The sequence below is a fragment of the Doryrhamphus excisus genome, chromosome 10 (genome assembly GCF_030265055.1).
Source record: "Doryrhamphus excisus isolate RoL2022-K1 chromosome 10, RoL_Dexc_1.0, whole genome shotgun sequence".
Lineage (NCBI taxonomy): Eukaryota > Metazoa > Chordata > Actinopteri > Syngnathiformes > Syngnathidae > Doryrhamphus > Doryrhamphus excisus.
The window spans coordinates 21167207-21191234 of record NC_080475.1 but is presented as its reverse complement, the minus strand read 5'-3'; the positions used below and the strand labels follow the sequence as shown (position 1 = coordinate 21191234).

The 24028-nt window shown below is 43.3% G+C and overlaps 1 protein-coding gene across 6 annotated transcripts in view; it reads right to left on the bottom strand.

Annotated features, from left to right (window-relative positions):
- LOC131136408 (rho guanine nucleotide exchange factor 25-like) overlaps positions 1-24028 on the bottom strand; it is a 71191-nt gene that overhangs the window by 7348 nt on the left and 39815 nt on the right. For 2 of the 6 annotated variants that reach the window (XM_058083161.1, XM_058083159.1), the window contains exons 3-8: positions 7585-7892; positions 6113-6223; positions 3058-3176; positions 2870-2936; positions 1493-1596; positions 1321-1390 (exon numbers count right to left, since the gene is read on the bottom strand). In XM_058083161.1, the coding sequence (XP_057939144.1) occupies positions 1321-1390; positions 1493-1596; positions 2870-2936; positions 3058-3176; positions 6113-6223; positions 7585-7892 (779 nt within the window). Of the gene's footprint in view, positions 1-1320; positions 1391-1492; positions 1597-2869; positions 2937-3057; positions 3177-6112; positions 6224-7584; positions 7893-21074; positions 21754-24028 lie in introns of those variants that run through there. The other 4 variants (XM_058083164.1, XM_058083160.1, XM_058083162.1 and 1 more) reach the window with 4 other exon arrangements.

The window sequence follows — 24028 nt, the reverse complement described above, 5'->3', positions numbered from 1 at the left end:
AAAGACATTCCTTCCTCCTTCCTTAATGATGCCCTTCAGCTGAAACCTTTTCTTCCTTCTTTGCCTTTTGGGTACGACCACGGGTGTATTTGACGGTGCAAAACATTTCATCGACATTGTGGTTGTTGTTGGGGATAAACCTCATCCCAAACGTACGGGGATTGACTGTAGTACAGGAAGCGTTGTCTCAGGAGGGCATCACAAATTGCCAAAGACTCACACCACCCGGCACACAGACTGTTTGCCCTCCTACCCTCAGGGAGGCGCTATAGGAGTTTACGGACAAGAACCACCAGGTTCAGGAACAGCTTTTTCCCAACAGCTGTCTCCTTGCTGAACTCTGCCCCCCATTGCCCACCCATTCCACTACGTACACCCCCCCGCTGACCTATGCCCTCCCCCATCACTTCATTGCACTATTGTACTATTGCACTATTGTACATATACTATCTGTTGATTCATTGATCATACTGTTTATAATTTATATAATCTGCAATAACATACTCTACTCTAGTCACTTCACTGCAATACTGTACATATTACTGCTATTATATATTGTCATATCCATACTGTTTATAATCTGTATAATCTACAAAAGCCATATTACAGTCATTTCCATACCCTAGTCACTCCATTGCAATACTGTATATATTACTGTTATTATATATTGTCATACCCATACTGTTTATAATGTGTATAATCTACAATAGCCATATTATAGTCATTTCCATACCCTAGTCACTCCATTGCAATACTGTATATATTACTGTTATTATATATTGTCATATCCATACTGTTTATAATCTGTATAATCTACAATAGCCATATTATAGTCATTTCCATACCCTAGTCACTCCATTGAAATACTGTATATATTACTGTTATTATATATTGTCATACCCATACTGTTTATAATGTGTATAATCTAAAATAGCCATATTATAGTCATTTATATCCCTGTACATATCCTCACTGTATTATAGTCATAGCCTGTATAGTTTTATTTACATAGATCTGTCCATACTAATGTACTTATAAAAAATTGCACTTCTGGTTGGATGCTAACTGCATTTTGTTGCCCTGTACAAGTGACATGAGCAATAACAATAAAGTTGAATCTAATCTAATCTAATCTAATCTAGTAGTCCCCGTTGTTGTGTCTGACCCAAACTTGACGAGGGATGCAAGGCAGCACAGGGTAGCATCAGGGTAGCATCAACAGACGCCGCATGTTTCGTCTATTTACTTCCACCGCGACGCAAGGAAGCCATCCAGACTGGATGAGCATGGTGTGTTTGTGTACACGGCGTCGAGACTCACGTGTTTAATAAAGAGCTGACTCAGTCTCTCCGGCTCTGCCAAGCACTTCTCCAGCTCTCCCAGGAAATAGCTAGACAGGAAACACAGCCACGGAGTCATTTGGCGCATTCTTCCAGGAGAACCAGGAGGAACGTAGGAGTCCACGATTCTCATCTCACGGTGGAGGACTTACTCTTTATGCCAGTGAAATATTTGGTGAATGTTCCCAAAAACAATCTTGTCTTTTCCCTTCATGTCCTCTGGTATACCTTTGGAGTTCATATTGGTCATGTAGCCCTGAAACACAATTACAGATTATCATAGTTCATAAAGGCCAATGAGTTATTACTATTATTTACTAGGAACAATACCATAAAATGAAGCACAACCTGACTATTTTCCAGTAACTTGAGTGCCGCTGAGCCTGTACAAGGTTGTTTAAACCTTGTACTTGTTCTACTATTTAGGTTGTCAGAAGACATCTTATTACAAGGCAGTGCTAGTGGGGGGTACCAACACATGCCAACGTGCCAACACGTACACATTTATGGTACTCAACATGCAGTTTGGATACGCTTGTATGCTTCACAGATCTCCATTTTGTTGCATTTCCCTGGTTTTAGCTGACAGTCCAGTAGAGATGAATAAATACGTATTATCAAATCTGGAGGGGGGGGGTACAAATATTTCTGTCCCCTGGAAGGGGGGGGGATGTCGGAAAATAATTGAGCCACGGCAATAAGTGAGTGATTTCCATCACCAGGAAATTCTAAAAAGAAAATCCAGAAATTTGGGAAATGTGGAAATTCATTCATTCATTCATTTTCTACCGCTTTTTCCTCACGAGGGTCGGGGGGGGGGGGGGGGGGGGGTGCTGGAGCCTATCCCAGCTGTCTTCGGGCGAGAGGCGGGGTACACCCTGGACTGGTGTACAACAACCATTCACACTCACATTCATACCTATGGACAATTTGGAGTGGCTAATTAACCTAGCATGTTTTTGGAATGTGGGAGGAAACCGGAGTACCCGGAGAAAACCCACGCATGCACGGGGAGAACATGCAAACTCCACACAGAGATGGCCGAGGGCGGGGACCGAACCCTGGTCTCCTAGCTGTGAGGTCTGCGCACTAACCACCAGACCGCCGTGCCGCCAAATGTGGAAATTGTATAATAATAAATAAATAATAAATAAATGTGATAATAAAAAAATGAAAAGTGTTGCAGAATTTAGTGTGAAGAGATAAAAGTGGTCTAGAAAAACTGTTCTATTTTTGACAGCAATAACATAGAAATATGTTTTCACTTTCCCCCATCAAATATACTCTAAAAGCAACATTTATACTGCAGTTGCAAACTATGCAAACATGATTTTCCTTTGAGAAGACCTCTGGATGAACCGGAATATTTCCAGGTACATCAAGCGCCAGATGAGGCGTTGCTTTGACACGTTTGCAAGCTGCTAATTCCTAAAATCCTCGTCAAACTGGAGACAGGAGACAGGAGGAAAATGCGCATATTACGAGGATATGGATTTAGAGCTTTTTCCCGACAAATGAGCCAACCTTACCTCCACGATGAGGCCCAGGTCTGCTACATAGTGCTTCTCCGTCTCGATAAGCTCCTTCAGTACGTATCTGAGGAGAGACCAAGGAAGGACACGTGCATGACTTCCTATGCAGTCGTATCTCTGATGTAAAGCACTTTGAGGAGCTCTACACCAGGCGGGGGCGCACCAACTGAAAAACACAAACTCACAAGCTCTTCTCCAAGGCGCTTCTCCGCTCCTCCTCAGTGTCAGCCACTGAAGACCATTGGCTGGAGGTGTCATCCATCAGGAAAGAGGTGGACTGAGCGTCCAGAGCGTCCTGAGCGTCCTGAGGGTATCCACAGGAAGGCAGTCAGAGGAAGTTATGTGAATGTGAAATTCAGGTGCAAAATGTAAAAATGTAGCAAAAATGTAGCGATCATTGAAGGATAAGAACCAGACCGAGATTGCCATAGCTCGGCGGACACGGGCCCCAGATAGCTAGAGGGAAAGCGATGAGGAGATAAGCATGAAATGTTGCTTGTGCAGCTCCTGAAGCTGACAAATGAAGAGTCCGTCGTGATTGAGTTTTGACTTGGGAGCAAACGATTACAGCAGACATCAGCAGCCTCCATTACTGATTTATGACCGCATAAATGTTATTTTCTTGTTTACCATCTGACAATTCAATCCTAATGTGATGCATCACAAGTATTATAAATACCTGGGAGGGCGGGTGATGCATTTTCTACCTCAGTGTCCTTCACTGAGGACTTAAAGGGGAAGTGTACTTTTTGCCCGTCATTAAGCTTAACCTTTTTGTGTGAGCTGTCATGTAAAGAGAGCAGCATGGCAGGAGAAGGAGAAGACTCCCTGAAGCCCTCAACTCCCCCTGGCTTGTTTTGCCCCACTAAGAGCGCCAAGCTGTGGCTTGGTTGACAAGTTCCTCATCAGGCTCCTTGATCACATCCAGATGTTCCGTGGAAAAGTTCAAGGGAAGAATCACCTCCATAATCACCCCCATGTCCTTCTGGTGTGTTTTGTTTTTAAGCCATGAACTCTATACAAAGACTATAAGGAAGTGTCTCCCTGCAATTCCATGAAGCAAACTTTGGGAATGTTTTTTTTGTTTTTTGACGGGTTGAAAAAAAATAGCGTCCACACTTTGTTGGATTAGTAAAATAGTTGCACCCAAATGGGAACGGACCACTGAGTGAAAACGATGTCATACACAAGGGACTTAGGCACTTAGGCACTTGGGCGTGGTGCTGACGGAACCATGTGACACACCAAACCATAGAAGAAGAAATCATGCCTGTGCATGACGTAATATTATAACATTAAAACATTTCATCCAAGAACTTTGGTTAGCGCCCTCATTTAAACCATGCTAACTTTTTATGACCCAACCTTTGAAAAGAATCGGAATCGAAAACCGAAACAAGGAATCAGAACCGGAATCACTCAAATTCAAACCATTCCCAACTCTAGTCATGTCCGTGAAAATATTCCCATATTCTTTTGGGTTGTTGCCAAACCTCACTTCTGGTCACATGACAGCGACAGTGATGGGTGGGTGGGGTTAGCTGACAGAAAAACCGAGACATTGGTGACCTCGTTCATTCCGTTCACAAAAAAGAACTAGTTCTTTTGACCCGTTCGTTCATGACCGACACACCACGAGTCGTCACGTGTTGTTGCGCTGTTGAGTCGGAACCAACGTGAACATGAGTGAACGGACTGACTCGGTGTTTGTAGTTGCTAACTGTTTTTTTGTCTTTTGTCTTGAGTTACCTTTGTTGCACACACCCACTGTGGGACCCCCCCCCCCCCACTCCATGTTTAACATGCTCTCTTCATGTCAACATCTGGAAAAATGAATCCCCAAAGACGATATTGAGGATATCAGACAATAACGTTTGTTCTCTTTTGAAAAGACCAAAGACCAAAGCAGCGGTAATTGGTGTTGTTGTGTTTTTGATGTAGGCCAACAAGAATTTGAACCCCGTTTCTCAGGGAAAACAATTCCCGATATTGTATTTTTGACGCTCGTGTCTCAACAGCATAATGCACTTGCTGAGTGGTATTACGTTATTGAGACAAAGATGAGTAGAAATGAGGAATAAATCATCCTTCCATGACTGCATGAAGGGTCACTAAAGGACAGAAAAAGAGAGCTGTGAAACGGATGAAGCAATAATTCAATCTACCTCCACCTCTCTTGGCCTTTCTCTTGGAAGATTGGCAGTCCAAACACGGAAGCGCTGACCTCAGCCTCCTCGTGTAATCTTATTAGAGGCTCGGGATGTTTTACACAAATGACACAAATGACCTTTTTCTGCCCCAAAGCTCAGATGGTTTTTATCAGCTGTTTGCTGCTACTTTGTTCCCCTGCAAAGTGAAACCTAACCAACAAAGTGAAACCTAAACGGCAAAGTGAAACCCGACCCAGAGGCTCCAAGTGTTTGGTGGAGAGATGAAAGTATTATTCTTAAACCCGCAGCGTCAGCTCATCATTGATTACGTGCGTTTGCCATGCTCAATGTGAGTCACATGACACAGGTTGCATCCCAACATTGCCCTTCCTGGTCCGACAGGGATCTGCCCAGGAGCCACGTATTCCGATAAGACTCCTTGCCATTTATCTCGATGTGTGAGACTCACTATGTTGGGGTGCAGATGCTTTTCTGATCCCCGCCAGTATTCATGGACCCAAATATTCCAATTGCATTTGCTTTATTTATAATCTAAACCCTTCTATACTTTATTCACTTCATTCAGTCCAGTTTTCTTTAAAAATAAAATATATATCCATATAAAACATTATAAAATATTAGCAAGATTAAATTTGATCTTTTCCTGTTTAAATTTATCTTGGCTGCGTTCTTTCAGCGAATACTCCGATATGACGTAACACGAAGCTACAGAACTTCTTCAGTTCTAAGATTGGAGGCGAACAAAACGAAAAGAACTTTGACAGATGAAATGAATTCATAAACATGTAACCACAGGTCAGTGAAATAATTCGATCATAAATAATTTTGTTTGTTTAGATTAAATGAACTGGTATTTCAATTATTTAAAGACGCTTTTAATGACTCATGTACTGTATGGAATTATTTCATAGTGTATTTATTTAATGAATTATTTATTGATTTAATTATTAAATGACACATTTAGTAAAAGATTGAAAGATGCATTCATTTGTTTCATTGAGTCCCATTTGGTGGTCCATATGGAACATGATATTTTATATTTGATATCGTAGTATTTGTGGTGACAGACCTGCGTGTGAAGCAGTGACGTGCAGCCAATCAGTGAGTGGGTTACGTAACCGGGGGACTGGAGTGTCGCTGGCGACAGATCCTCGGGGCTCGCCAGGCCGTCTTTCCACTCCTGGTGCACACACAAATACACAAAGTCACATGGGAGTTATGTCTGTATGTCTATATGATATCGTATGGATCCAGACCCACTTTATTATTTCATTTTTAAAGAAAATATTACATTTTGGTGTGACTATTTCAAAAGGTTGTAGCTTGAAAATGGTCATAGATAAATGCATACTGTAAATGAGAAATGACCCAAAGTTTGTGATGAATATTCACTCATCTAATTAGCATTATTACGTCACCAGTCTCCCAAGCCTCACCCAAAAACTCATCGAAATGACCCACTTTTTATACTCCTTGTGTCACGCAATCACGGCATCATCATCATTATCATCATCATCATCATCATGTACAGTGTGATACCAAACAGCGCCATAGCTTCCTATGCTATTAGACGTGTCCTTTCCTGCAAACATCCTCCTGTGGCTACTTTGTGTTTTTTTGGGTTATTTTTCTCAATAAATGTTTTCTCCAACTAAAATGTCTTCTTTTTGTATTTTGAAGAGCTACTTAGAAAAGAACCTCCTTAAGATCCAAAAGTACCAAATATAAATCTTGCCATTTTTAAACAGTTCTTAACATTTTGATCATGAGCGTACATCAATATGGGATTTGCACCATCACATCAGGTCAGTCTGAAGCAGGCAAAGAATCCGGCCCGTTGGTCTGTTTCATGCATCCCGCCAAAGATCGATAAGGAATTGCTGAAATGAAGTAAAATCGTGATATTGATTTTCCTGTAATTCCTGGTCTTTCCACCAGATGGCGCATTACACGCAGTGACACACTGACGTGATCTTGGCTAGTCAATCTGTTAATAACCTTGCGATGGTTCCGACCCATCTGCAGCAATGAGTGGGCCCAGGAAAAGTGGACAGTGAGTGCCGAGTGTTTGATTTCAACGATCGGACAACAAAATACTTTTTCACCGAAGTCCGCTCTTAGGCTGTATGTCTTATTTGTCGAGAAACTGTTAAAGGACTACAACATCCGCCGTCACTTTTCCACCAAGCATGCTAATTATGCTAACAAATTGTCAACACAAGAAAGGGCGGCTACTGCTCAGAGCTTGGTAGCAAGTTTGCAGGCCCAGAAAAACACATTCGCCCGACAAAAAGTTATCTTCTGGCGCTCAAATTAGCAAAGACCAGAAAGCCGTTCTCCGAAGGGGAGTTTCTGGAAGAGCGCACGGTAGAGACAGCAGACATTTTGTGCCCTGAGAGCGAGACCAAATTAGAAAAAAGATAACCACGCGGGAATACCAGACCTCCAGTTTCCTTCCAAGATGGTTGCCTTCAAGTACGCGTTGAACCACAACAGGCTAAGCCCGCTCATGTGACCCCCAATGACATGTTCACCGCTCACCAGTTGTGTGTGTGTGACAGGCAGGATGGTGAGAGGGTCCCCGGGCCTCGGGGGGCTGCCCGGATCCTGGCTGTGGCTGTGGGACGGAAGAAGTTCAGGTTTTCCTTCAAGTTTGCGTATTTGACGTTGCCCTTTGGCTGTGGCCCCGGCGCTAAGCTTGCGAACCGGGTTCGTGAGCCATTTCTTCAGGGTGCTCACAGAGTGCTTGGAGCCGGGGGAGCCGGGGGCTGAGCTGCCTGAAGCCTGCGGGGGCAGGGACGCCACAGAGGTAGAGATGCTGCCTTCACTGCCTGCCGCCGAGTACGAGTCTGTGGGAAGAGCACAGAAGGCTGTTGGTGTCACGTTGGGTCTCTACGCGTCAATCAACGTAGGAATGCAACCTGACTTCGCATGTTCACATTAACGTAGCCTTTAATCATCACATGGTGAAAAAACAAGCCTAGCGTTTGGCCAACGCCCAGCGGCGTACCCATAAGGCAGCGGGCAGGTCGGCGGGAGGTGGCCGGAGGACTGGAAGCGGGAGAGAAATAAAAACAAAGAGTGGATATATAAAAATAGCCGCAGCTGTTTGACTCTGCCAAACACAGACGCTGTTGACAGGAAGAATAGCTTTTTCACTTGGAATTCAATCACATGATTGACACGCACTTACACGCCAGTTCCACCCATTATGCTCATTTTTCGGCCCTTTGTATTGAGTTGTGGACTCCTATAGAGCAGCTACACACAATAACCAACACAGAAAGCTTTGTAGTTCTTCCAGAATCTGCACCTATTCAGCTGTATTTCATTGGATTACGTCTGTTTTAATGTATATCACCCACAGCCAGTGGGTGGGTGGTTGGGTGGTTGGGTGGTTGGGTCGTTGGGTGGTCGGTCCCACCGCCAGCACATAGAAAGAGTTCCGGTTTGTGCTGCTAACTGAATAGGAATTGATGTCCGCTTTTAACATACAATCATATGTTTTGGATCCCGAATCCGATCCAGAAGTAGAAACTGGACAGTCCCAAGTTTTATCAGGAGACAGCAGACGTTGTGATGTCACCCTAAAGGAAGTGACCCGAGGTTTGGTGGGGAAGTGGACATCCACTTTGATTCAGTGTATAAAACGGGATACTTGCCCTGGGCTGTTTGGTTTTTTGTCTTGTCCCGGTTTTCCTTCTGTCTTAACCTTCCCAACCCCCAACCGCCTTCCTCCTGTCTTCCTCAGACTCAAGTCTAAGTTCCTTCTCAGTGTGTCCATGGATGGCTACTTGATGTCTGGCGCGTTTTGTCTCTTGCATGCAAACACAGTTCAATGCTTCACATTCATCTCTTGGGTCCTGACCAGATCTTTTACCCTTCATCACAGCTGAGGGTCTTTCCCCTCCCCTGATGGGGGGCCAGGGTCAGTTTGGAACAAAAAGTGTGACGATGGCAGGGGTGCAAAAATGTAAACATTTATTGTTTTTAGGAAGCCCCACATAACTACAGTAAATATTAGTAACCCATGTCGAGATCAAATTACCCCTCTGGGTTCTTCACAGACAAAAAGAACTCGGGAAAAATATAATAACACGATTTATAAAATAAATGAAAATCAAATAATTTCTTCTTTACAGAAAAAAAGTCAGAAAATATATTTCTTTCTTCGGCTTTTTCCTGATTTCGGAGTCAAAACAGCGGATTTCCTGCAGCACATTCTGTGCCTACTTCCGCATTTTATCTTACATTCCTGCTGCTACCCCCCCTCCAAACCACCCCCACCATGGCAGTGTTTTGACCATCCGCGGTACACGCAACGTACGTCACGAATCCTCTGGGATTTCCCTTCCTGTGACGCAGAACACGATTCATCTCCAAAAATGAGCTGCTTTGTGGACTTACTGGTCATTGTGGTCTTAGTGGTCATTGTGGTCTTAGTGGTCATTGTGGTCTTTGTGGTCATTGTGGTCTACTTTGTGCGTAGACGCGTTGCAGCAGGCAGTCGGGCGGTTCCGTGTACAATAGAAGGAAAAACTTGGTTGTTGTTTATTCTTGGTGGCTTGGTAAACCTGCCAGTGTATTTTTTGAACTGCAAATTAACTTGTTTGGGAACCACTGGCTTACCGGGATGCAGCGGGATACAGTGAGTCTAATTCCAAGAAAAAGGTGGACAAAGATGCAATCATCTGGCAACCGTCTTCCTGTCCTGCCTGTCTGGAGGTAAAGGAAGAGGAAAACCGACATATATTGCATATATTGATTGATATTGATTCATTCATTTAATTATTATTGTAAGACTTTTTTTCTGAATGAGACGTCTCCTCACGTTCGAATCCCGTACAACAATCCTACATCCAACAACAGGGGCCTCACAGCCGTTCACAGAGAGCCAGTGTTAGAAAAATTCAAAACTGAGCGTTCAGAGCCACCCTAAACTTCTTTCAGGGATCATGATCTGAAACTCTGGCATCGTTTAACACGAGAATACGACATTCTAACAAAAGCGTCTGTCGGTTCCATTTGTAGTCGTGTGACAAATATAGTCCGAGTCAAAGCAAACATCCTCTTTAGCTCAGCCGGGGAGCAAATGAAAAATGTTGGTTAATGTGGTATGTGCACCCCTCCATGGCCGGTTTCTCTGACTTCCAACCTGAGACCCTGAGGTTTGTGTTCCCAAGTGTTTCTGCACAGGTTCAACTTGGGTCACAGCGCCGAGACACAGGCGTCCACACCATGTCCACACCATTCCTAGCTAGTTCCAGACATCAACAAAGATAACGTATCAAAAGAGAAGCTTTCACTCCTTCAACAATCAACAACCCACTCAGAGTGAAGACGATATGTCAAAGTCCGCATCGGAAAGAAACAGCATCTCTGACTGATGTACACATTTCTGATTCGCAGGGCTCACATAATCGCTTGGATTCATCACGTCGACATCTGTCACCATGGCAACTCTGCAGTTTCCCAGCTGACCCTGGAAAGCTTCATCTCGGTACGGTTACAAAAGCATACACGAGGTACCACCATTACGTTTGTGGCAGCTTTTAGTCTCAGGAACAGAAAAACAAAACCCCTCCCACCAGGAACAACGTTGACCAATCACAGCACTTTCAGCATCTCTTTGTGGTAAACCATTCAATGTGCAACGCCAACGATAATTACGTCACATTTTATGTAATAGGATATCAATTTGTGAAGTATTTAAAACAATACAGTCAGCAAGCATATTTTTATATGACTATTTTTCATTATTATTAGCATATTAGCTCTTAAACTCGCCAAGAAACATTCAGCAGATACAAAATGTGAGCGAGTGAGACCTCTCACACTAACATGTTTTTGTATATTTGTGTCAGCTCAAAATAAGATTCATTTATTTATGATACTGCTTTTAAATTCTAAATGTTTGTGAGTAAAAAGTCTATTTAGGAACATTCAGGAAGGATTATTATTAAACATTTCCCACAATGCACTTTTCCTTCATGAAATATACAAATGAAAATACCTAAAACAGAACAATAGTCATAAAACATGTCATCCAAATTACAAACTCAATGTCATTTCTCTTTTAAAACAGGTTCAAATACATAGAAATTCATCATTATATTACAGCAAATATGATTTTATTACAATAATGTAACTATTCATTAGAAATCCTCCACTTTTTTTAATGTTTAGCACAAGCTGGGATTTGTACTACTTTGTTCACTGTCATTGAACGCACCATCCTACCATTCTCCGATGCCCAGAGGGATGTAAGGATATTTTGGATGGATTTACCCCTTTTTCTTTTACCCCATATTTGCTCCCCAATGCTGATACTATGTGGGGATGCATAAAGGTAAGATGTGCTGACTTTGAGTGCTAATGTGCATCATTGTGATAGCTCCATGCTACATGGCTAATGCTAGCACAACACTGGACTTCCGCCACGGTCATCACATTGACAGCCCGTCAATAGCAGCTGGAAGTCCACTTTAGCTGGCAGTTCAATGCCAACATCATCAAAATGTGAAAAGCAGTGGTTAGTTATGGATACAGTACAGGGTATATGGACTACTGTGTTGAGTACAAAGTACAAAAACTTTTGTGAACATTTTTGACCCCCCGACACCTCTACTCAAGAGCTGAAATGACACTGATTGGCTGATTGACTGATTGACACAAAACCTTGCCCCCTCATTTATGCATCTGAACTATAATAACATAAGAAACCACAAGGGAAAACAAGTTTTCACAAGATCCTTATTGTGCTGATTTAAGCCATCAATTCGTTCATCCAATCTAGGGCAGGACTTGCCCAGACGAGTAGAGCAAGAAAATACCAACTTGATTATTTTCCAGAGGCTCACAAATACAGTATTTACCGGTATTTGACTCTAAAACTGAGGAGCCAGTAAAAGGTACACACAAGCAAAAGAGCTTCGAGTGACTGGAGGAGATGGACAGGCAGTGAGTCCCCCCCCCCCCCCTCCTCCCCCGCCCCCCCCCTGCAGAAGTTTGATCTGACTTCCCTTTATTATTGATCATTTTAAGAGCTGCTGAGTTGATGAATCCGACTAAAAGCGTCCGTGGTAATGGAGTCCATATCAAAGTCCATCTTCTTGGGAGGTCTCGGCATTTAGAGACCCGTTGGGCCGTTTGGGATGTCGGTGGCCTTGCCCCCCCCCCCCCCCCCCCAACAGATGACACGTGACCGGCTGAGGCAATGCCATTCAATGACAACACTTCCAGACGACGACCGTGGGGGTCCAGCCATACGATGGGTTCAATGACAGCACGGCCATTCTCTCCTTCTGACTTTATCCTCTTCACCATCGATGGTCGACTGCACTTCACCCACTCACAGGAAATGGACACTCAGCGGATGTGCAGACTCAAGCGAGACAACAAGGCACTTAGTACCTGAGGCATATGGACTGGAAACCCTGAACTGTATTGGGATGGACTCTTCCGGATCACATGCTGCCATTCCCAGGAAAAATACATTTTAGACCTTATTGTCTTTTAACCTGTTTCACTTGCTCTCGGTCCCATGAATCCTACTGGCCGGGGCCACATGAACCATTCCAATCACAGGGATCTCATTGTGGAATTCTGTTTTCAGCTGTTCGGGAATAGTTTGGAAAGCAGAATGAAGGTATGGTTGGGTACGTTTTATGTCCAAGAACTTGACTGTCCTTGAACTCAACCCTATCAAACCCCGTTGGGATGAACAGAGGAAGTGTCAGTGACTTTTTACTTCACAAAACGGTGATTACTTTTTTGGAATCGGGTTTTCGGTTAAATCGGTTAAAGGGACCTATGATGCCTTTTCCACTTTTCTGCCCTATAAATGTAGTTAGAATGTTGTGTTCTGGTGTTAAACCATGCCAAAGGTTCCGATAATGAGGTTTGGGGATTTGGAAATGAGTCCTGAAAAAAGTTTGGGATGGCTCAAAACACTCCGTTTGAAAAGGCGTGGTAAAACTTCCCCTTTGTGATGTCACAGAGGGGCGGACTTCCTTATATGCTTCATAGTTCAGAGGCACTTTTGGCGTGTGACCAATCACAGCGGAGTGGGCATGCCCGGTGACGGGCCGTGGGTGGAATAAATGAAAACACAGATGGAATAGGTGCAGATTCTGCAAAATCAAAAAAGTTTTCCGTGCGGGTTATTGTATGTAGCTGCTCTATAGGAGTCCGTAACTCAATACAAAGGGTAGAAAAATGAGCATAATAACAGAAATGACGGTAGTTCATGAGAGAAGGTGGACCAATGCCACCCTGATTGAAGCCGTAACCGTGACTGAGGGTTGAGGGTCAGATGAAATAAATATGAAATAATATATATACATATTAAATATTAATTGTGGATCCATGATAGTTGCTTTCCCTTGCATGCGTGAAAGAATGTATTGGTGTGCAGTAAGAAAGACAGCAGCAAGACAGACAAGTGAATTTAGATTTCCTGTTCCCCCGTTGACCCACTTTTAAAGTAGACACGCTGCCTTGCTAGCAGTGAAATACAACAGGAAGAAGCTAATCATCTAGAACAACAATAGAAACCTCCATAAAAGAATAAGTCAAGATGGCACATTATTCTATCTATGAAGCGATGAAATAGTTCGTCCAAATAATAGCATCTCTACACGTTGTATATTTACGTTACAGCTACGCTAACGCCTCTGGCGACTCAACCAGGGTTCTGTATGACCCCCGAATAGCCTTTGTCATCTTTGGTGGGCTGAAGCTGTTATACTTTACTTACTTTATTTACTTTACTTATACTTTACTTGTACTATTGAATCTATATTCAAAGTATACTATCCTGCCAATCATGTGATACTGACTACCTTTAGTACCCTTAGAACAATAAACTCAACAAGAAGAAGTCGCTGAAAAGCCAGAATTCTGACAGCTTCAAGTAAATCATGCATCATTATGAATATCATTATGAATATCTAGCACCCCCCCCCCCACATTCCCCAGGAACTCACATATTTTGGTCTTGTTTCCAGCAGAGCACATACCATCCGAGTGCACTGCAGTGAGTGCACTTAGTCAAATGAAGCAAAATGAAGCTGATAGTCTTTGTGTTTGTCCTCAGAAATATTCATATGTATCCATATATGTACATATGCTATAATATTCTGGGTATTTGGCTTAAGATGTCAAATGACTAAAACTCTTTATGCAACTTCCGTTCCTGTGGTGCTTATTAGCATATTTAAAGAGACATCATCATGCCCACTGACGTTTCTTGTCATGTGATCATGTGATCATGACAAGAAATGATAATGATGATGATGATGATGATCTTGAGTATATGAAAGAACAAAGGGGGGGGGGCTAGGGGTGCAGATGGTCTTCACTTCACAACATCATCATCATCATCCTGATTATCTTTGCACACAGTAAATGAGAGCGAGAGATGGCAATCAAGGCGGCCATGACGGCTGCCAGGGTGGCTGAGAACACAGAGCTAATGAAAAGCCTGTGATTCCGTGATTCCGTGATTCCATGATTCCGTGATTCCATATGGCAGATGTGGCGGTGGAGATTTGTGGACTCGGGTCTGCATCTATTATGGTGGTACCGCTTGCTCTTTTATATGTGGATTTTATATGTTATATATGTTATTAAGGAAAATACATTCAATGTTCTGATATTATGATGTTATGTACTTTATATGTACTATGTTATGTACTACGTTATGTACTATATATGTACTATATATGTACTATGTTATGTACTATGTTATGCACTATGTTATGTACTATATATGTTATGTACTATATATGTACTATGTTATGTACTATATATGTACTATGTTATGTACTACGTTATGTACTATATATGTACTATATATGTACTATGTTATGTACTATGTTATGCACTATGTTATGTACTATATATGTTATGTACTATATATGTACTATGTTATGTACTATATATGTACTATGTTATGTACTATATATGTACTATGTTATGTACTATATATGTACTACGTTATGTACTATATATGTACTATGTTATGTACTATATATGTACTATGTTATGCACTATGTTATGTACTATGTTATGTACTATGTTATGTACTATGTTATGTACTATATATGTACTATATATGTACTATGTTATGTACTATGTTATGCACTATGTTATGTACTATATATGTTATGTACTATATATGTACTATGTTATGTACTATATATGTACTATGTTATGTACTACGTTATGTACTATATATGTACTATGTTATGTACTATATATGTACTATGTTATGTACTATATATGTACTATGTTATGTACTATATATGTACTATGTTATGCACTATGTTATGTACTATGTTATGTACTATGTTATGTACAATGTTATGTACTATGTTATGTACTATATATGTACTATATATGTACTATGTTATGTACTATGTTATGTACAATGTTATGTACAATGTTATGTACTATATATGTACTATTTTATGTACTATGTTATTTACTATTTATGTACTATTTATGTACTATGTTATGTACTATGTTATGTACTATGTTATGTACTATGTTATGTACTATATACATACTATGTTATGTACAATGTTATGTACTATATATGTACTATTTTATGTACTATTTTATGTACTATGTTATATACTATATATATGTACTATGTTATGTACTATGTTATGTACTATGTTATGTACTATGTTATGTACTATATATGTACTATGTTATGTACTATGTTATGTACTATGTTATGTACTATGTTATGTACTATGTTATGTACTCGGTGTGCCGCCTCAGTGTTGGTGTGAGCCCTGCGTTCCAAAAGGGGTAAATAAATTGCCACAGGGGGTATGTGAATAAAAATGTAAAAAACAATTAGCACCTAACACTCACAGTTACGAAAGCACCCGAATGCCTCACGGTGCTAGGCAGAGACAGAGCACCAAGTTGTTCCTTGTTGTGTGTGCATCATATCAACAAATAAGTACATTTGAATGATTATTTTGTTATTTAGAGTTTCACCTGGACGATTTCATCAGCGGGGAAAATCTCGGAGTTTTTGGAAAGCCCAAAATGAGGTTGTGGTTTTATGTATTTTTGTATTTCCGGACTCAATGCCCAACACTTACATTTTGAACAATGTTTATGTTAATGATTTAGTGTAAAATATAGCAACTGTTGACATTGCTGAGGTTTTTTAGGATCTTCATACTCATAAAGTCTGAAAGTGTGAAAAAAGCAGGACACAGTTGGAGATATTTCTATGACTTTTTTTCAGTGATTGTCATCATTTTCACCAAATTGTTGTACTTGACTTTACAGTAAAAACGGGCTGCTAGCGGCGACCTGCTGTAAAAAAAGCCGCATCGTTAGTGAGATTCTCAGTCAGACACGTTGGGCTTCCAGACAAATATTGTCATTCCTTTCCATAGCTCTTCTCTTCCCTCTCATCGCCATAGCAACTAAACCCAGAAGGAGAACGCGAGGGACAGCCAGACTAAAGATCAGACAACGCAACGACCATGTGGGCACACGAACACAACACAAACACAAACACACTCATTATTTGACTGTGATAATTAGCATAGATTTTACATCAATATTTACATGGAAACATCTCTAATGTGTTTGCGCCTCGTGGATATTTGTAAAACAATATTGCGGGCACAAAAGATGGCGTCATTTCAAATTCATAAATCCACTGCACCTGCCAGCCTTCGACTGTTGGGCTTCAAACTGCATTTGAAGCCGAGCTGCTCTGCTTGTGGCCGTTTGGATGCTTTTTTAGGAATAAACAAAATACATTCGACATGAGGCGCTGAGCGCTAATTACAGCATGGACTCATTTGATATGTTGACGCAAGAAAAACATGAAAAATAATACATCAATAAATACAGCTGGTGTACCAGGAGTTGGGAAGACCGGGGTTCCAATCTCCGCTTGGGCATCTCTATGTGTTCATATTCCAAAAGCATGCATGTTGGGTTACTTGGCGACTCCAAATTGTCCATATCCATAAAAAGGTAAAAGCCCCTCGTGCTGGAATTGTACAGATGACCCATATGAGATAAAAGTGGGGGTAGAATTGGAACTAAGTGGCCCCTCTGCCTCTCTGCGCTGGGAGAGAATTCTTTCTAAACAAGGTATGGAATGCACTCCTGTGTTTCGTAATTTGTTTCCTCATTGGCCTCCTCTTCACATTTACAAATAGAACCTTGAGGGAGAAAAAGGAGTTAAGGAGAAGCGTAAGGGAACTGTGGAAATATGTCTGGACAAGTGCAGGAAAAGTTTTAAAAAAGTGGACATAATTAACTGGCTCCATGCTGGACTGTCTGGAAAAAAGGGGGGGGGGGGGGGGGTAAATAGGACGTACTAAGTTTTTTTTTTTTCACCGGAGCTGCGTCTACCGGAGTCAGACTGGGTGGCACGCCGGACCGGATCACGACCAGAGCCACAAGCGGTCACCTCATTCCGACCTCTACATACATGAGCAGCGGGAAAAACAATATGGAGACTGGTGACGCAGCAGAAAGGCGAGGTGGGAGGACAGGGGGGGGGGGGTGACAAGGTACTAGAGCGTGGGCTCGGGGGCAAAGATTAAAAATATCTCAGCGTGCCGAACACTAGGTCGGGTTGCGGCAGCATACCTTCAACCTTCAATTCAGCTATTTGTGTTGCTTTTTCCATAATGTCTCCGCTCTCCTTATAAGCTGATGGGAAAAAAACATCTTCTCCGGCCGAGACAGAAAAAGCTACGCCGCTTTTATCACAACAATTTTCCCTGGCATTCGCCAAGCGGCCCAATCGATGTGTCATTACAAAATGGCCGTGTCTTGGGGCCAGCGGCAGAAAAAGCGCAGGCTTGAAGCCGACGTGCTCAAGGATGCTGACAAAGTGTCCGTGTTTGATTTCTGAGAAAGCAAATGGTCCGGGAAGCTCAACGCTGCCAGAAGAACCAAGATATCAAAGATCATCACAAAAAGGAATCCAAGCCATGACAATGAGTCAATTGATTGGACATCCAGATGACATGAAAACCCAGTTCAGTTGTGTACTTAAGATAAGATAAGATAAGGGAAATTTGCAATTTTACTTGCTAGCAAAGCCACGTTTGTTTCCAATTCCTAAAGACGCCACCATCAGCCACAAGTCGTTGGAGTTCCTGATTCCCTACCAGCAAAGGAACTGTATTTTCATCTGTCAAGGGTATTTCCTACTGGACTGTTTAGTGACCATGGGCCACCATGCAGCTGGACTAGCCCACAGACTTGATGAAGCCCTACGCCTTTCTAACGTTACTTGGTCGAGTAAGCCCCCGTGTGGGACTACTAATGAACAAGATGAGCCCATCAACACGAATGAGCCAGTATGCTGAGTTTGTTCAGATGAAGGCCCACCTCAAACATATACATAACCCAGTTTTTACACTTTCACAATGCTTTATTTGATTGACAAGTCCCATTGCTGAGTAACGGCTCCATCGGAAGAAGACCCAAATCAATAAAGGAAGTCCTTGTGCAGAGAAGGTGAAGGAAAAGACGGTGTCGCTAAATGTTGTTGCTTAGCTTAGCATCATGGTCGACAAAGGCAGGGTGTGGAGTAAATCCATAGCAACGAAGAAACACGATCCGTCAGTCCATGCGGTGCATTCAGGGAGGGATTATTGATCCAAGGATGGGGTGGGGAAAGCAGGAAGACGGACAGGTGGAGCCATGAGTATAACGCCAGAGAAAAACATCTCATATTTGAACTATGACTTGGCTCATTGACTGATTGACAGATTTACCAGCGGGTCATTAGAGAGATAACACTGATTGATGTCAAAGCGGTCATGTGACTTTGGCACCCAAAGGGGTGACACTCAACCAGTGATGGCCCAAATCACATCCGATAGAAACACTTTGGGGGGGTGCTGGTTGTATACGGGGGAGCACACAGTTAGGGACTGACCATAATCACTTGAAACCTGGGAAGGGATTCAGGGAGGGGGTTCCCGAACCCCCCCACCAATGTTTGCATCCAAAGCCAGCACAACTTTCCAATCTGGTGCTTGTGTGTCTCACCAAACGTGACCATGACATTATTGACACCTACTGACCAGAGTGGAATAACACACGTATGGGAAAATCAATGCTGGGTTTAGGAAAATTGCCCCCCCCCCACCTAAAAAAAGACCATTAAACATCTCCCTCCTTTTGGTAGTGACAGATGTTGTGCTTCAGTTCTCGAAGAAACGACTAATCCACTGGGATTTCCATGGCCACCATGAACTATATAGATATATGATTGATATAGATATACGCTACATAGAAGCATGCAAGACTCCTGGGGTAGGAATGTTCAATGCCGACGTCAGAGAAGAGAGTAAGTGGTGACGGTGGAGATACTGCACAGCATCTGTGAACAACACATCCAAACTCAAAGCAGATGAGCTACTTCAGCACAAACACGGGGGGGGGGGGGGGGGGGGTGCAGACGCTCCATTTATGCTGCAACATGAAACATGCACTCAGTGACCGCTTCATTAGGTACGCTTCTACGTTTTCATCAATTCCATTTTCTTATCCTCACTAGGGTCACGGGGGTATGCTGTGCTGGAGCCTATCACAGCTGACTTGGGGCGGGAGGCGGGGTCCACCCCGGACTGGTGGCCAGCCAATCCCAGGGCACATATAGACAAACAACCATTCACACTCACATTCATTTCATTTCATTTCATTTCATTTTCTACCGCTTTTTCCTCACGAGGGTCGCGGGGGGTGCTGGAGCCCATCCCAGCCGCCTCCGGGCGAGAGGCGGGGTACACCCTGGACTGGTGGCCAGCCAATCCCAGGGCACATATAGACAAACAACCATTCACACTCACATTCATATCTATGGACAATTTGGAGAAGCTAACATGTTTCTGGAATGTGGGATTTGGAATTCCGGATGCCCCCCTCCTAGGGCTGCTGTACATTTCTGTTATCTTCACCTCTTATTGTGGCTTTACGGTGACCTCTTTTAACATATTTTGTTATGTCCGATCTCCCGTGTGCTTCCATATCCCGATCCAAGTGGGAAGCGTCTTTGCTAGAGTTGCATGCAAGGGGTCGAGTGCGGAGCTGCAGGCTATGGAAAAGGAGAGGATCTATTACATAAGAGATTAAAGTGAAGGAATCCGGGGTATTTATCCAAGAACGGCAGCCAATAATAGTAAAGCCTCCTTTATGAGCACCCACCCCCCATGTGTAGGGCCTCAGTGGGCAGCTTGGGAATTTATCCCTTTCATGTTAGCTTGGAAAAGAGTGCAAGCACACAGCCGGGCGTCGTAGCGTATGTCGCCACATTGTTGTTTTTGAACTTTCCCTTGGCATTATTTCCGTGCGACATTGAGACGATACATAAAGGCGGCAAAGCGCGACTAGGACTTTAGCGTGGAGTCCAAACAACAACAACAAGAAGAAGAAGACCAGCATGGACTTCTTCACGCCACCTGCTGCTTGGACTCAACCACACTACGGTCTAATTGACTGCTGCAATTCCAACTTACGGCACTGTTGGGGGGAGGGGGACGGGGACGGGGGGTGGGTTCAGCACTGTTTTGGGTCCGGAGGAATGTTTCAAAATGGACCCGGTCCGACCTCCTTGTGTGTTTCATTTCGCCACGTGCCGCACATTCCCAAATGAAGACACTTTGGAATTGTGTCTCATCGGATTTCATGGAAAAACGCTCCATGAAACTCCTTTCCTGTTCCTTCTGTGACTATGCTCCGCAGGAACGCTTCTTTCTTCACCCATTCAGATACGTGGGAAGATGTGTGTGTGTGTGTGTGTGTGTGTGTGTGTGTGTGTGTGTGTGTGTGTGTGTGTGTGTGTGTGTGCCACACCTGTTGCGTTTGAGGTTATTACCTATTAAAACTTGGGCATATGCTCAGAGGAGGACTGGATGAACGAAGGTGAGGCCAGAGTAGAACCAGAGTAGAACCAGAGTAGAACCAGAGTAGTGTGTGTGTGTGTGTGTGTGTGTGTGTGTGTGTGTGTGCCCGCCACTGACCTCTGACTCGGGCATAGCAGCAGCCACACTTAGTCAGGACTTTCCGGAACAAGTGCTGGCAGCCACAGCAGCCTCGGTGGTGGTGGAGGTGGTGGTGGTGGTGGTGGTGGCCCCCTTTCATGCTGCTGGACCGTGGGCAGAGGTGGGCATGGCCCGCTGCTCCCACGCTCCCACTCGACTACTCACTCAAGCAGTCCGACTGGCTTCGAGTCGGGATCCCGGCCCAGGAAAAATCAACAAACGGGTTTAGTGGGTTTAGCCTCCTGCTGGAGTGACCACTGCCGCTCCTCATCCAGAGGGGTCCACACAGGAAGCCAAGAAGATATCCGCACTCTGGTTTTCAGCAGCCACGCAAACATCCCAGCGACAAATCTGTTCTCTTTTCCTTTTTGTTGAGCTCTCTCCTCTGAAGCGCCTGACCAAATGATAAACTGCTTCAGCTACGGACAGATAGAGCCTAGAGAGGGGGGGTGGGAGGGGGGGTGTAAACCAGAGTAAGGGGAGGGTTGAGGAGGGAAGGTGGAGTCTGCAAGCTCTCCTCGCTGTGGCTATTACAGGATAAGGTTCCCACTCCCCTCATTCCGTCTCTTCCTGAACGCCCCCGACCGAGAGAACTACCTCCTCTTTCCTTTTCAGATGTTTTTTCCATCGGTTCCTCGCCTCGCCTCGCTCGTGTGCCGCCTCTGTCTTCGCTCGTATGCGCCATTTTAAGAGGCTTACACAGGGGTTCTTAATGTTCCTAATACAGAACCAGATGAAAAGCCCCCCCACCCCATCTGAGCACGCTCCAAGTCGACCCTGCAGGATAGCAATGCCCCGGCCTCTACTGACACTAAAGTGTAAGAGTAGAAGCCATGTTAGGTTGCAGGTGTAATATTTCCTATTTCCTATTTCCTACTTCCTTGCAAAGGGTGACATGCAAGGATGCTTTCCATAACTAAAGAGTGTGTTTTTCCCGGCATACGTATATGAATTGTCAGGTCATATTTCACACGCACACACGCACAGGAGAATGCCAACATTGTGGAATTTGAGACCCCCTTGCTCTCCACAGGAAACACAAAGAAAAAAAAAACAAGAGCTCGGCGTGCAGGACTGCAGCTAAAAAAGCCCACAGACATTCAAGCTCGGTAAATCTTTAAGTCTGATGTAGGAGGACGGACCAAATATCCCAGATGTAGTAATTGATGTACTCGTTCCCAAAGTAGAGTCAAACAATACGACAAGCAACTTCAATGACTAACAGGGAAAATGAAAGTAAAAGCTAGTAAAAGGTGGAACAAAATATGGTATTTGTCAGTGGTAAAAGGTGACTTATTCTAGGATTCTCGCCACTGCCTATAACTGCTAATATTCTGATAAATATTCATTCTGTAAAATGATTGAGAAGCTAATCAATAACAGGTTGCACAAATGTATCAATACTAAGGAATTACTATAGTAATTCATTACGGAATAAGAGGATGAGTTTTGAACTGGGTGAAAAGATACTTAGCCGACAGGAAGCAATACATAAAGCTAGCATAACACACATCTTCAAGTTTACTGGATATGTGTGGATATGGATATGGATATGAATATGGATATGGATAATAGTCCAGTTCATAGATGTAGTGACATTCCTGGCCAGTCGGGGGTTTTGGGATGATGACGTGACAAATTCATGGACTAGGGTCTCTGCGTCAGTAGTACATAGAATAGGTTGTATCTTAGCCATATTGCGAAGATGAAAAATGTTTGTTTTGGTAACATTCTTAATGTGCTTATGAAAGTCCAATCAAATATGATCTGGAATCACTGGGCATGTCCCAACCATCTCAGTCTGGCCTCTCTGACTGTAATAAACATGTAATGTCCCTCTGATGTACTCTTTCCTGATCCTATCCATCCTGGTCACTCCCAATGCCAATGAGAACCTCAGCATCCTCATCTCTGCTACCTCCGGTTCTGCTTCCTGTCTTTGAATGATGTCGCTGAGCGGCAGCATATAACCGTAGAACAGAAGAGAACCAAGCACTGATCCTTGTGGAACTAAACTACTAGCTAGCACTAGCTAGCGCTAGCTAGCAGGAAATGAAATGCATTGAAGATATTTCTATGATGTGCTGAATGAAAGAATGAATAACTGCTGAAATGGAGGATTACATACCCTAGGATTACTAACTAACATAGGATTACTATTACTATTACTATTACTTAGATAGGATTACTAACCCTAACCCAAAGTCCCCATGAGTCAACATCTGGCAACATAGCAATGGAATGAGAGCAGGACACAATTCATCATGACTTAAGATACCAAAGAACCTCAAATGTTCCTCAAGTTGTGTACTTTAGAATTTGGTATTTGCTATCAAAAAAGTAACACCAGCGTATCAAAACGAATCGGACCTTGAATGCGGCGTATGATTTCCCCCCCAATCCTGACTCAGACGTACCGTAGCCAACCAAACTGAACGGTACTGCTAGCACTGAGACGGCAACAACAACAACAACTACAAGAGATAACAGCGTCTATTCTGAGGGCCGGCCAGCCCACTGATTGGCCTCCGTAAACACATCATCCCACCTTCTACCCTCCAGCTTCTTCTTATCTCTCCATTTCTTTGCTCGGAATGGACGCTTCAAGCCTCGGAGATTAGAGGGCTAATTTACCCAACGGAATATTGAACAGCGCTGGTGCTGAACATCTCCGCTTGTTGATGCCGATATGGTCGCCAAGCAATGTGTGAGCAGCGATGCAGCTCCACGGTCCATCCATTGGACGACAGAACAGAGGTTTTCAAAGCAAAGTGAGCTGAAACAAAGACAGCCAATCAGAGAACTGGGAAATCACATGTTGCATAAACAAAGATTGTAACACAGATAGCTCCACATCTCTGATACTGCACCTAACGGGACGTCCTAAGCTACCTAAAAAAACACCCAACAAGGTTTTATATACATGCTGTGAA